Below are 15,799 nucleotides of genomic sequence, written 5' to 3' on the forward strand. Positions count from 1 at the left end.
CTTTTTTATATTTTCTCTGAGAAATGGGTCCATGTGTTTTAATAGGCTGATAGATACTTAAATTCTGCAAATGTAATAATTACTTGGCAGGCCGCCGGTGTGACCTCTGAGTGCATTAGACTCCTCTGATTGGTCGAAATGATGATTATGATAGAGTTCAACCACAAACAGTGGTTTCATTTGCTTCTTTGCTTTCAGTGACACATCTGAGGCAAGTTTAATACTTAGGTTTACTGGTTCATTAAAGTCACAAATCCTAAGTATAAGCAATAAAAATAATTTTTACACACTATAATAATGCATTACATTTTATAATAGCCTGTGTTTAATTGACTGAAGCGTGTTTAAAAGTTTGGTATCAGTAAAACTGATTTTAAAAGAAGTCTTAAATTTATTTGAAGATTTATTTGATCAAATACAGTAAAAATTATAAATGTTAAATAACTGTTTTCTATTATTTTATAATGTAATTTATTCATGCAATGGCAAAGCTGAATTTTCAGCATCATTACTCCAGTCTTCAGAATTACATGATCCTTCAGAAATAATTCTAATATGCTAATTTAATGCTCAGAATCATTTCTTCATTCATTATTATCAATGTTGAAAACAGTTGTGCTGCTTTATATTTTTATGGAAACCACGATGCAATAATTCAAGTTTCTTTGATGAAAATGACAAAATAAACGCATTTATTTGTAATGGAAATATTTGGTAAAAATGGATAGCAAACACAAAAAGTCACTTTTGATCAATTTAATGCATCCTTGATAAATAAAACTTTTAATTCTTTCTTCAATAAATAAATAAATGGTGACATCAAACTTTGGAACGGTAGAATTAGTAATGATTTTATTCATATTTGTTATTGCATCTCACCAACTTCTCCTGAAATACCTGTTGCACTTGGGTTCGATTATAGTCTGTTACATTGGCCTCCAGAAACTGATTTGTGTTAAACCACATCTCCGGTGGACTTTCAGTGTGACCTTTAGCCTCCTTGTGTGGCCTTTTCCCACATGATGAAGTGCCTGGTTCACCAAATCATCATTTCTGGCATTAGCGAATCATAAATCACCTTTAAAAAATGTGTTTGGTTCAGGGTCAGCTTCAACTCGAACACACGTGTAGCGTTGTACTGTCAACATGAAGGGGATCTCTCACACTCCGACTAATGGATGGCAAATCTGCAGGGCGGAGTGTTTGATGGCCCGTCCACCCACACCACAGCCATATGTGGCCCAGTATCGCGAGTAGAGCAGTTACTGGTGTAATTAAATCGGTTTGTGTTTGTGTATGTCTGCATCACTTTGGGTAATGTTGTTTGATTGTTTTTTAATGGCTTTTTCATGTTGTTATTGTCTTTTCCCCTTTATCCAGGGCATTTTTTTTTATGTTGACGCAAGCAACATTACAGTATATTCGGAAAAAAGTGTTTAACTTTGCTGAAATTGTGGTAACATCCCAGAGAAACGTGGTATTGCTCAGAAGTGGCTTTTTCATAACTCTAGAGACTTGGTTTGTTGTAAGTCAACATGCAATCAAACTTGACCCTTTTTACCTTTTTAGTTATTTTGTATTGCTGCATTCTAGTGTGTATCATCCATTTGTAGCATAAAAATACTGTCTTATTATGTAGGTTGTAAACAACATCAGTGTTATTTTGGTATTACTTATATGCTATTATAATATATAGTTAATATTTTTCATTTGAATTTTAGTTAAATATTCTATTAAGATTTTTTAAATTTAATTTTAGTTTTAGTTTTAGTACTTTATTTTATTTTAGTACTTATTTAATTTGATTTAATTTAGATTTTTTCTAGCTTTCAAAATTGTGTAATAGTTTTAGTTGACAATAACCAGGGTTATTATAGTTAATGAAAACTAAAACTGTAACTAAAACCATAAAAGAAAACATTTTTGTAACTAATAAAATAAACACGAACTGAAATAAAATAAAATCAAAAAATATTTATGCCAGCTTTATGTCAACATTTCTCATTTTAATTTAGTTTAGCTTGATGTACTAAAATAACTAAAAAATGGATAAAAACTATATAGGCATAACAAACTACTAAAAATAAAAAATAAAAAACATCAAAATTACTTAAACTTTAAAATTAAAATTAAAATGGAAGATATAAAAATAAAAACTAATTTAAATTATTAATAATAAATTATAGTATCTCTTATAGTATATAGTATAGCAGTTCATGTAATTAAAATGTTAAACTCGATGATAAAGTAAGATTGTAAAACTATAAAATAACTGTGTATAGCTCATATTATTTGGAAGTATTCAATTAGAAATGTGTAATGTTCTGTGGTATCTTACTATATCTTGAGCACTGTTTGACACATTATTATAATCTTTTGCGAGTTTACTGAGGTTTTTTCTCTAGAGGTAAAATATGAGAAACAGGAGACCTCCAGATCTCCATATGGTTTTTATTTAATTTCATTGCTTTGTAGGAAAAATACTTAGAGACGGTTTTGTGATTTTGTAATTTGTGATTTGTCCGTATCATCATGAGTCACCTAATCAGAGTCAGTATTCTAAAAAACAGGAAATGAGTGTTAAAAGAGACAATCAGCCCAATACACTAATTATGCATACAGTACATCAGCACAGATGAGCAGTCTGAGTTCATTCAGAAATATTGCTGGAAGACATTAAGACAATAGAACACATCCGACCACAGAGAACAGCCAATAACTGGGAAAACTGAACTGGAACAGGGATGCCAGACTGTGTAAAGTCAAACATGACAAGTTGCATTTGTTTAATATTAGATAGCCTACAGTTTGTGGATTGTTCCCATCTTATATGGTCCAAAAAGCACAGGAAGAGCCCAAATTATTGCAGTAATCAAAGTGAGTGTGTCATTCAGGAACGTCCGACTATGCCTGATCAGTTCACTTGGACACGCACCAGATCATGTTGAGCAACGTAATGTACTTGATTATTTTTAAAGTCTCTGAAAAGATGTACAATCCAGTCTGTCATAAGGGACGTCTAGCCCAAGGCCAGTCTACTTGGAAAGTGTGACAGATGCTGAAGCTCTTCAGAAACACATGGTTTGCTCATGAGTTGTTCATCTTTGTCGGGTAATCGTAGTGTAATAGTGTGAGAGATTCAGTTGTGAGCTGCCTTCTCACATCTGGCATCCGAGCATGTAATTGTGATGGAGATGTATAGTGTTTTGACTTCAGATGTCTTAGTTTGCTCCTCGAGTCACATTAAGACAATGGCAGTGCTTTAAAGAAACCCCTTTGCCTCAGTGCAGTGTTTATTCTAGGAACCTCAGTTGCATTTGGCTGTGATCTCGCAAGCCACCAAAAACAACTTTGCCAGCCTAAAGTTAAACAGCAGTGAGTCAAATCCCAGAAGAGAATACTATGAACCTTATTGTCTTAATTGAGATGAGTTTCCTCAAAGTTGGACAAACATCATGTCCCATTAAACATGGAAGCTTGTTGTAGTAATCCAGACACCACTATGGACTTGGCACATCTTCTCCGCTGTCAAAAATACATCCCGTGTGTAAATATCTCGAAGGAAAAGTACTTAATTACCTCGGACGGGTCTACATTTCACTGACACTCGAAATGTGTTTTTACCATATGCTATTGATTTTAATTTAAAATAATATTGCTGATGTCATGCAAATCTTTCTCTCCATCATGTAACACTTACGTATTTAGTGACATATGAGGGTTCTTTGAGGTGTTTTCATATGTGGTTTTGTGTTTTCAGGGCAATGAAGGGCCAAGAATCTGATCTTGTTGAGTGAAGTGTGCCTGGCACAGATAGATTTGACAAAAATAGTGTTTCATTCCCGCCTTGTTTTCATTTTAAACTAGTAATTTGAACGTTTTATTTTCTTTCAAAATAATCACTAAGTTTAAATCACAGAAGATGAATGAAAAATTGCATTAATATGAGAAAAATAGTCTAATTAATGTTGTCTATTTTACACTCTCATGTCAATCCAGCCCTCTATTTTCCTTTTAAACTATTGAACTAGGTCCAATATGGAGGATTTCTCATATAGTGTTTCATTAGAATTTAAGTGTTGAGCTTATTAATATGTGTGTGTGTGTGTGTGTGTGTGTGTGTGTGTGTGTGTGTGTGTGTGTGTGTGTGTGTATATATATATATATATATATATATATATATATACGTTTAAAAAAATTTTTTTTTTTTTTTTAATAATTCACTAAATTTAAATTGCACAAGATAAATGTAATTGCATTTATATGAGAAGAATAGTATATTTAAAATTGTCATTTATTCACTCCCATGCCACTCCAAACCTGTATTTTCTTTCTGACCAGTTCACTTAAAGATCCACTTTGGATGATTTCTCATTTCATTTTTCATTACAAATTTAAAAAATCACCAAGTTAATCCTACAATAATGATATATATTCAGTGCGGTTAGGTTTGATTTGGCTGCAAATTTCCGTCATGTATTATTATGTGTTTGCTCAAATTGTTATTTGGCGACATTAATGCAATATAGCTTAGAGAGCATATTTTTGAGATTTATATTTTAGCCACAAATGGTAATAGAAAGCCCATAATTATGTAGTGGACCTTTAAGAAAGGTGAATTTAAAATTTAAATATGTGACTAACATTGTTATGCATGCCATATACAATAGTCTGAAATTTTTAGATATATTTTTTTTTTACATTATTTTTAATAATCATTTTTTATATTATGTATATTATTTTATGTATTCTATATTCTTTTAAATATATATTTTTTATTTTATCAGGATGGTCAGGGATAAATAGTAGATCTGTAATTCTTTTAGACAATCATAATATGAGTTTGTGCAATTTCAACACATGCTGTGAATTCTCTCTCTATCTATCACTTTCCTTTTCTCACTCTCTCCACACTTTCTCAGTTTTCTGGTGAGGAATGAGCTGTTCACTGAAGCTTCTGGCTTCTGGCAGTCTCTGCTGTGAAATCAATGAGTTAGGTGTTCAGAGATGTAAATGATAGCCAGTCATCTTTGTCTGACTGTATTTGGCTGTGCAACCAAATGTCTGACATGCTTAGAGGCTCGTGATCTGGCAGCTTTTCACAAGTATTACAACATGGATGTAAATATGTTCCCAAGGTCACCCTGAACAGGAAGCGCTGTCAATCTGGACTCCTCTCCTCTTGTAATCTTCTTCTCGTGCTATTTAATGAGATGAAATCCCATTTATAAGTTTACTTAAGACTGAACATTGCCCCCTATAGTCTTAGTAGTTAAACTGAAAATGCTACACAGTCAGACATGTTTTATCAATGAACAGCTGAAGTGGCTGCAAAGTTAAAGCATACAGTAAGGTTACGATACCCGCAGACTAATGCTGTGGTCACTAGGCATGGTTAACAAATTCTTCCCTCCAATAGGGATGAGAAAATCTTGGCTCACTTTACAGTGATTTTCACATCAATACTAAAACCTGCTGAAAAGATTTCCGCTTCTCCAAAACCTGAGCTTGTGGTTTACGGTCATCAGAAACTGATTTAATGATAACATGCTGCAGTAATGCTCTATTTAAAATGTCTAGTGCTCGAGTTACGAATGTTTTCATCTCAGACTGTGTGAGTTTGTCGGCAATATTTAAAAACACAGGGATTCACTGAGTCTTCCAGTAAAGCAGTTTTAAAGCTGATGATTGTCCAGACTGTTTTTCATGCATTTTGAGCCGACTTTCATACCTTGCATGCTCATTCAGTCTAGAGTTTTGCCTAGACTGGGTTTAATGGAGCGCCAAAATATGAGTATGTAATCTGGGAATCAAGACTACATGATCATGTACCTGTTTGCTGCATCGCATGTGTTTTTTTTAACTAGATACCACAGATGACATTCACGTGGACAGAAGATCTATTTTAGACTAACTAACTAACTAAAATAAGTAAATAAAGCTTATCTAGAATATTCCCTTCACAATTCTTACACCACACACACACACACACAGTGTATGTGTATATATATATATATATATATATATACACACACACACATTTATATATTTGTAACACATTTGCATAATGTAAGTTTTATATTATTTATTTAAATGTAAGTAAATATAAATTTTTAAACACATTTAAGTATGTTTATAAAGAAAGTTTATTTATGTTTGTTTATATATTTATTTAAAATATATTTATATAAATTGGTTTATTTACATAACTTGTGTATGTTTCCATGTGTGCGAGTGTGTGTCCGTGTATGTGTTTCTGAAGGAGAGAGAGTTAGAGAAGTATGTGTTTTCCGTGCATAATAAAATGTAATTTTGTGACAAAAGCATGAAAATAGTCTGTAATTTTTATCGAATTGTTTACTATATTTATTTGCTTTTTCAGTGCCGTTGTGGATTTTGGTTATTTTGCTGTTTTAGGCTGTACAGATTTTGAAATAAATGAAATCATTTGGCTAAGTGATATGAACATGTAATGCGGTCAAAACCTGCCTGGAACTACTTTAGCTGTGCACTTCCCTGAAAATAATTACACACCTTAGAACATTCGTCATCCGATCAGATTCAAGCATTCAACAGCCCTGTAGTGTGTGTGTGTGTGTGTGTGTGTGTGTGTGTGTGTGTATATATATATATATATATATATATATTTATTTACTGAAAGAAATTTTTTTAAAGTAAAAGTTTTAGAGATCAAAGTATTTTATGAGGCAAAGTTTTGTGACTGATCTTAGTAGATGGCTTGTATGTCATTGAAATGAATGAGGGTCAGATTATCGTTCTCCCAATTCTATTTTAATCATGTTTTATGTTCAGCCAACTGGCGAGTAACTCATTGTAATCACTCACTACAAAGCCTCCTTACTTACTGTACTGCAAAGCTTGTTTTTACTAGTATCTGATACTTGGCGAGTGTTAATTTTGGACCCTGGACTGTTGTTTTGTAACTGTAATTGGATTTAATGGGTCTAACACCTTTGTAGAAAGCAGATGCTGTCTGGTTTGATTATATCACTGGAATGTTCCGCTTATGTTTATACTGTATCAGGAGAATCTTACAGTCTTACACTCAACTTGTTCCAGAGTGGTGTAGAGACAACAATCACTTACAACTATTAGAAACAACACGGTGGCCTTGCTGATTTTCAAATAACATAAATCCATCATTATGGGGCTTATTATGACTTGTAAGAAATATCAGGTTTACACAATGTGTTATCAATTTGTGCACAGTCACGTTTCCTGTGCCGCTAAATTGTAAGGACTATTTGTGATTAATGACTTTAACCTCTTACCTGTCTTAATGAGTAGCTACTTCATAACTTTTTAACCTGGATCCCAAGCTGCTTTTGTCATGCAGCATTTGAAGGAGAGAGTCTGAACATCCTCTCACTGTTCACTGTTATAATCACTCGTACTAATGGGAGAGCCACCCAACGAGCGTCTGGGACCCTGTCGAGTCCGGCCCCTCTCATAAACACCAACACTTCCAGCGTCAACAAACAGATGGAAATGTTTCACTGCCAGGCGGTTGGGGGTGGAGGGACAGAGTTGTTTATCTGGAGGTCAAGCGAGTTAACACTCCATCATGCAAGGGCCAAACTCCTAATAGCCGCACTTACACGAGCAAACGCCGACCCGCACGCTTTACATTTACATGCTAATGGTGGGTTCCATGTGTTTCTTTTGGTGCAGTGCGGCTTAAATTGTTGATTTTATCTTTGCACAAAAGCGATGTTAAATGGGTCGTGTTTGGAGGAAGTGAAATCCGTGTTTGTTTTGCTGTGGTTGGACAATAAATGCGCGCAGATGCTGCAGACGCATAAAAAAATCTCAAGTTTTTGAACGTTTAAAGCTAAAATGTGCTAACAAATGGTTATTATGAAAAAAAAAATCAGATGTATTTTATTAAAATCATTTGAGCGAACAGTGTTATTCAAATCAAAATACAAAATTACCAGATTTCAACTTCTCTCATCTGCTCTTCTCAACAAAGTCATCAAACATAAAAAAATAAAAAAAAATAAACATAAAGAAACATAAATAGGAGGAAACTCAGTGAAGCTGTGCAGTTGCATATCATCTTTATGCCTAAAAAACAGTCAGGTAGTTTTGCAGTTAATTCAGTAAAGCACAACACTGTTCATAACAAGAGATGATATAGATTTACACATGTTCTCTGAAACAATAATGCTAAAATTTTACTTTTGTCTAATAGCGCATGAAAAGCATGACAAGAAAGCAAGCATGTTCAGGGCATGAAGGTCTGGTCATTGTCATATTAGTTTATATATTACAAGAATATTTGCAAATATCACTTTGATGTATGATAGTTGCTGTTTTATGCTTTGTCTATGAAAAAATATATGGCATATAGTCTTGATTTTTTTTACATATATTTTGAAAAAAACTAAAACATTAAATTATCAATCAAAGTTTGAAACTTAAAATAGATTTATGTAGTTAATATTGCATTTCAAACAGTATAACGATTCTTTTTTAACATAATTCGAATTATTGCATTTATTTGTTATACATTGCAATACTGGAAACAATTTATGGTAAACAGGGAAGGAGATCTAGTCTTGATTTTCTATATAATTTTGGTATTTAGAATCAGAATATTTTTCAACATGAAGGGAAATTCACTACCTGGATGAATCAGACAAAACATGTTAGGAATCCAGGTTATATTTCACAACAAAATCAAAAACAATACATTTGTTCATATATTTATACATTTACATAGTTATTATGTTTATTTTATATTGTATTTATTATAAATTCATTTTTACATGAATGTCATAATTAAAAATCTTAATGGCAAACAAAAAGGGGGGAAAAATGGCTTTTTTCCCCAAAAATGGGTCAATATTAGATTGATTAAAATGTAAATTTTTTAAATGATAATGCACTTAAAAAGCTCAGTTTAATTTAAAATTGTACAAAAACTATTTCTTTAAAACATATCTTGTGTTTCAGAACTCCATGTGTGATGGTTTTTTGATTGCAATTTAACACACAACACTTTCACCACCTCACATACAGAACGTGCACGTAAACACACTCACATACACTGGAATGTCCAGATAACACACCTCTCCTCTCCTCTCCTCTCCTCTCCTCTCCTCTCCTCTCCTCTCCTCTCCTCTCCTCTCCTCTCCTCTCCTCTATTTGTAAATGGTGATAATTAACTTCATTACTTAACAAACTAAGAATGAAAATACATTTAAAGCATTTACTTATCTTTCAGAATTTACTAGTACATTATTAAAACCAAAAGATTTATCTGGTAATACAATTTAACAGATCATAGCTAACATGAACAAACAATGAACATTTGTATTTGATTAACTACTGTTAAAAATATTAATGAATACTGTGACAAATGTATTGCTTACTGTTGATGTTAGTTAATGCATAACTAATATGGCCTTAATGTACAGTGTTAGCATTTTTATTTATTAGTTTAGTTATTTTAATTCAAATAAATGAAAATGAGGAGATAGCTAAAATTTTATGTTTTTGTTTTATGTATTTCATTTTATTTCAGTTAACATTTATTTTATTTCAAGTAACATTTTTTTATGGTTTTAGGGTAGGTTAACTTTAATAAGCCTAGTTATTAATCAGCTACCCATTTAAAGTTAGTGGTTTCAACCATTTCTTGGTTGATTTTTCTATAGGTATGTAGAGGAACTGGTTCAAGATTTTATTGAGTTACCAGTGTTGGATAATTGAATAATAGGATAATGTGTGAACTTCCTGTTAGACAGATTACGTTAAATTTTCCTAAAGTGTTGTCACAGTGTAACCCCAACACAAACCACACACACATTCTGGTATTAATTTCATTTCCTTTCCATTTTTAGAATTTAATTTTGTCAACAAGGGATATTGGGACAAAAACACAGTTGTGGTTTAGAAACTGAGAGGATCGAATTCTGTGATTTCACTGTTGACGCTTATTGCGAACAGTTGTTGCGCCCAACACAAAGCCGGAGAAAAACAATGACGATTTCGTTAGTTTAAGACAAAATGTCACAGTAGCTAAATCAAGCCTATGCGTGACTATAAGAACCAGACTTTCTCAATCGGATAAGGATCGGAATTTGAGCGGTTAGATCGTCAAAGCTGAGAATAATGATCCGATTTCTTAATGTTAATATAACGGGACAGCTATAGGGTAGAACATAAGAGATATTTAAAACCCGGGAGACCTCGATTGCATCCAGATTCAAGTTTTTAATCTCGCAGTTGTTACTGTTACAATAATTGTCCATGAGACAGTTCATCAAATGCTGACAGATAAAAAGCACGAGAGGCCCCTTTCGTCGGCGTCTTCAGCATAGAGCCGTCAGCCTCAGTTCCTCATAGTGTTTATGGGCTCTGCTGGTGAAGAACATAGTTACACTTGTATTTATAGCCGTTGTGGTTTGGTCTTTTGTAACGTGATAGTGTGTAGTGCAGTAAGCCAAAAGAGCTCAAGATGAAGCCACGGCTCACTATTTTCACTATGTTGACAATGATTTGTGTTATCATGCACAAACCCTGGGACATCATTACAATAGGGAAAGTTGAGCTGAAAGCCGTATATGATATAGAACAGACCACTTAAGAGAAAGAGAGAGCAATAGAAAGAGAATGTTAGAAGATAAAGACTGAAAGTGCATCTTAAAGAACAGATGGGTTTGTAGAAAGCAACTTCCAAAACACTTCTTACAGTGACCTTTATCCTCTGGAAAGAATGTTCCAGGTTTTATGCAAGTTTGAGTTCAGTTTCTAATTTAAGCATCAATAAGGTCCTGGTGTTTACATTGGATAATTACTTCAACAAGTTCATCAGTTTGTAAAAACAAAAGAAATTGTGTACAAAAGTGTATTTACAACTGAAGTCAACAGTGCACTTTGTCCTGGAGAGATTTCGAAGCAGTAATGTGAAGCTCATTTTTGTTAAAACAATTAGGTGAAGTGTGTAATTTCAGCGGCAGTAAATGGAATTGTATGACTGCTTGATTTCAAACAGGTTTTGTTGCCATCTTGGTCAGGATGGTGGAATAAACAGAAGTTGATAATTAGAAGTTAACGTGCAATATTGTTCAAAAGTTTGAGGTTGATTAGAATTTTGTAACGTTTTGGAAAAAAGTCTCACCAAGGCCTCTGGCTGTAATTGTGTTTTGACATACACTGATTTTAAATTCAATATAGATAGAAAAATTGCAGGAAACACCTGGTCAGTACACAGTTTGCTGAATAGATTTTAATTGCATTATGAGTATAAACCTAATTTTAGCTTGTTTTTACAAACTGACAGACATGTAGAATGTATTTTCTGTGTCAATCAACAACTTGTCACAGATAGTGTTTAAAAGAATATGTCACCCAAAAGTTACAGTTTGCTGAAAATGTACTCACCTTCAGGTCATTCAAGATGTAGATGAGTTTGTTTCTTCATCAGAACAGATCTGGAGAAATGTAGCATTACATCACTTGCTTACCAGTGGATCCTCTGCAGTGAATGGGTGCCGTCAGAATGAGAGTCCAAACAGCTGATTAAAACATCACAGTAATCCACACAACTCCAGTCCATCATGTTACATCTTGTGAAGTGAAAAGTCACGTGTTTGGCATAAACTGGAGAAAGCAATTTTATGGAAAGAGGACTTGAATTTAAACTGGAAGCAATGGTTTTAAGTTACAAATGTCTTAATAATGGAATGGTTTGTAACAAACACACAGCTTTTCACTCCACATGAGTTAATTGATGGACTGGAGTTGTGTGGATTACTTGTGCATTATTGTGATGTTTTTATCAGCTGTTTGGACTCTCATTCTGACAGCACCCATTCACTGCAAAGCATCCATAACGTTAAATTTCTTCAAATCTGTTCCAAAACAGAAACAAACTCATCCTCGTCTTGGATATCCTGCGAGTGAGTAATTTTCAGCAAATGTTCATTTTTGGATGAACTGTTCCTTTAAGTTGAATTGTACCTTGAACATTCCAATAACGATGCCGGATGCTCTAGATTTAGTAATGCAAACCCTGAGACCCTTTCTTGACAATCTTTCTAATAGGGGTTGAACCAGCAGGGGTTGATTTACCTAGAACAATACAATAATGCCAACAAGAAAAGTGTGTCTGCGACCTGAGCTTGTTAGCATCCCCCTCTCCTGCCTCGCTCAGGTATGGTTTCTATTTCACAGTACCTAAAGAAGAGAGGAGGGAAAGAGGTTGATGGAAGTGATTTAGTGCCCAGGGGACAGAGAGAAGGTGGGGTTAATCGGTTAACCAGAGGAACAGAGAGGAGGGGGGCCTGGCTACCGTCTGGGAGGTATGCCCTTGGTCGCTTTGTTCTGACTTTCATATACACGAACAGGAAGTGATGCGAGGTGCACAGATATGCACACTTCATCTGCATTTGTCTGTGAACAGTGGATTTGCACCTAATCCAGATTGTTTCCATCATTTAAGATTAAATTGTCCTGGTTTCTGCATCACACATGCAGTGCTGTTTTTACACCTTTCTACTGCCTTTGTCAAGTTACTGCGTACGTTTGGATCATATGGACTTCTGTTAGTGTGAATCTCATGAAAACTGTCACAGCACGTCCAGGTCATATTTCACCTCAAAATCAAATGGAAAAATAAGAAATTATATTTAGCATAAAGAAAATAGTAACATATTTAGAAAATAATTATGATTTTTTTTTTATTGTATCATTTATTTTTTTAAAGGGGTCATGAACGGCGCTCTGTGTTTTTTTGTACTGTTCTCTGAGGTCCACTTATGATGTTATCAAGATTTTTACATCAAAAACATAATTTAGAAGTAATAAGCTATTTTCTGTGCTGTTTTTAACCCCCTTCATCAGAACGCTCTGTTTGAACAGGCGTGGCAGATTGTAGACCCAGAAGTAAACACCCACTGCTATGATTGGCTAAGAGTTGTGTATGTTTGACAGCGTACATTTGTACAAAGTGTACACAGCTGTGGTCTAGGTCAAAAATGCATAAATAACTAGGGATGTACGATTAACCGCAAGCCAGTTGAAAATCGATTCAAATATGTGACGATTCAAATCGGTTGTGATGCTAAACAAATTGCGATTCATTTAGGGGGTAGGAGTTTGTATGAATGTATGTCTGAGGGGAACTTACTGTCTTTAGAAAAGTTTAGATGGTATTTTTTCTTTTCATCTTGCCTCTGTATAATGCATATTAAAGTTCATAAGTGCAGCGCTGCTTTGTTTACAGCAGAAACCAAGGAATCACTTTAAGTGCCTCCTGACAGCAGAGAGTGAATCTGCATCTCATTCAGCTCATCTGCTGTTTCTGTTTCATGCAGATATTTTTTATGTATAGTTTCACAAAACTGAAGTCAAATCATTGTTTTTGCTTCAGATTTCGAAATTATACAATCTAATTTAGATTAAAAACTGCTCATGTTGCATGTACGCAGCATCTTTGGCTCATGATTGAAATGCAGTGGTTGCCTCTCATTTTAAATGGAATGAGCACAGACAAAGCCTTAGTTAGTTTTATTCAAAGCCTGAATTCTTAGGACCATGTGATATTTCAGTTTTAAATCTGCAAAAAAGTCAACAATTCTGTGTTTTTCTGTCAATATAGGGTGCTGTGTGTACATTAATGAGGAAAAAAAATGTACTTAAATGATTTTAGCAAATGGCTGCAATATAACAAAGAGTGAAAAATTTAAGGGGGTCTGAATACTTTCCGTACCCACTGTACATTAAACAAAAAATACAAGATAATTTTAACCAAAACTACATTTTTCTAATCACTGCATTACTATAATGAGATTTTTCTAAAAATCTACTAAAATCTACTAAAATGTAAAATAAATGTTTTAAAGTTTTGATTTGATTGTGCTGTCTAATGTAACCCAGACATTTCTTTGTGTAACTGACGTATATTTGAATGTTCATAACAACTTCAGCTCTGCATTCAGACAGGATTCTATAATCATCTGATGGGAAAATAATTTTAATGAATCCGTATGTTCAGAAATCTCAGTAATGATTCATAAATGGAAGTCAAATGAATTCCAAAATCAGAAAAAAAAACTGTTTTGTGTAAGATATTTATTAAGTCATTAAATATCTTTCTTGACTTCAGGTCCTCCTGGGAAACGTGGACGGATGGGCAGAAGAGGTGACCCTGGTGAGTGCGATCTCTTAATTTATATTCCTCATGCATGATGTCTAGCACTTTTCTATAAACGTTGTTACTAGTGTCCATTATTCATAATCATTAGATGTGACTGAGAGGAAGTCCTCACTGAATGTGGTTTTGAGTCATTGTAGACCCTCAGATGATTCACAGGTATTAAACTCAAGACTGATGATGACTCGGCCATACAAATAAAGATGCTGATGTATTTCTAAGTGAGCTGTGTGGTAGACACACATGTGGCTCTCAAGGGCACAGACTGAGAGAGGTTTTAATGAAAAAAAAATGATTCGGTGTCGCGTCACTTGCGAAGGAAGCCATCAGTACAGCTTGTGAAGCTTAAGAAGATGTCCAGATGATGTCTCACCATTACATCAAGTATGCCATAAGATTATCTTTGGATTATGTGTACAGTTTGTACAGCAGAACCTATATTCACCTTCTGACCATATCCAATTAAATCTGGGTTTGCGGCGTTCCCACACAATGGCAATTCTTTACATCTGTTTTTCAAACTTGTTCCAGCCCTGGGAGAGGAACTTCAAACGTTGGCAGAGCACTTTATTTACATAGAGATAGTGGGTCGTTTTGTCACCAAGTCTGCTAGATGTGGTTCTGTTTATCTGAGCCTTCTTGTTGTAGTTTGGGCTGTAAAGCGACGGGAAGAGTTGAATGTGGAGGTGGATGGAGGAAGAGGCCCTCCATTGCACAACAGTCTGTTTGTTTCTCTAGTGTGAGGGAGAAAATATGGTTGGAAAGCTGGAAGATATTTAGCAGTCTAATCAGCGCAAACATTAGGCAGGTTTTATACGTCCATGATAGTTAAATCGTTAAAAGCACTCGTTTCATTAGAACCCTCGTCAATTAAAAGATTAATCTTTTTGCTAAACAATTCTGATGTGCTCAATTAAACCGTAAAACACACTCTCATTATTTTTCTCTGTCAACATCTTACTCCTAAATGCTTTCCAAATGGTGAAGCCATTTCGCTTACAATAGTCAGAACTTGACTGTGCTGAGTGAATGTTATCTTTAAACTCTTAAAGAGTCTGTCAGCGTCTAGACGCGAGTAAATATGCCAATACGCCAACAACTTTCTGCCTCATAAAACCTCAACACATCTTTTAAACTTCTTTGTCTCCTCTGAGGGTCATAACATCTACCTGATGAACATTTCAGAAAACCGAAGAACACACACACAAAAAAGGTTTAGAGGTTTACCTTTTTGTTAAAAGAGTGGAAGTGTGATTTTGTGTTATTAACTGAACGTTAAAAGACATTTGAATTGTTTTAAAGGTCTGTTTGTTGTTGTTCTTTTATTTTTCAGGACCCCCAGTAAGTACCCTGTCCTCACACTTCAAAATAATGACATTAGGCAGATATGGGCTCTGTGTTGTGGTAAGGCTGACAAAAGGAAGGGTGAGTCATAAAACCTGAGAAACGGCCTTCAAGTTCTGGAATCATTTATACATCCTGAATATTTGCACCAAGTTTTTCTTACTTTACATTTCTAGAACCTCCAAATCTAAGCTTCTGAAACATTAGCATTCTAGAATTAGCATTCTTCTGAGATTCCAGAATAAAGTTCTGGAATATTCACTTCAGAGC

The 15,799-nt window shown here is 34.3% G+C and overlaps 1 protein-coding gene across 9 annotated transcripts in view; it reads left to right on the forward strand.

The window, feature by feature from the left end:
• LOC109102434 (collagen alpha-1(XXIII) chain-like) overlaps positions 1-15,799 on the forward strand; it is a 128,135-nt gene that overhangs the window by 78,383 nt on the left and 33,953 nt on the right. For all 9 annotated transcript variants that reach the window (XM_042738068.1, XM_042738065.1, XM_042738069.1 and 6 more), the window contains exons 3-4: positions 14,138-14,182; positions 15,519-15,526. In XM_042738068.1, the coding sequence (XP_042594002.1) occupies positions 14,138-14,182; positions 15,519-15,526 (53 nt within the window). The remainder of the gene's footprint in view (positions 1-14,137; positions 14,183-15,518; positions 15,527-15,799) is intronic.

This window comes from Cyprinus carpio, chromosome B14, assembly GCF_018340385.1.
Source record: "Cyprinus carpio isolate SPL01 chromosome B14, ASM1834038v1, whole genome shotgun sequence".
In the NCBI taxonomy this organism is placed as follows: domain Eukaryota; kingdom Metazoa; phylum Chordata; class Actinopteri; order Cypriniformes; family Cyprinidae; genus Cyprinus; species Cyprinus carpio.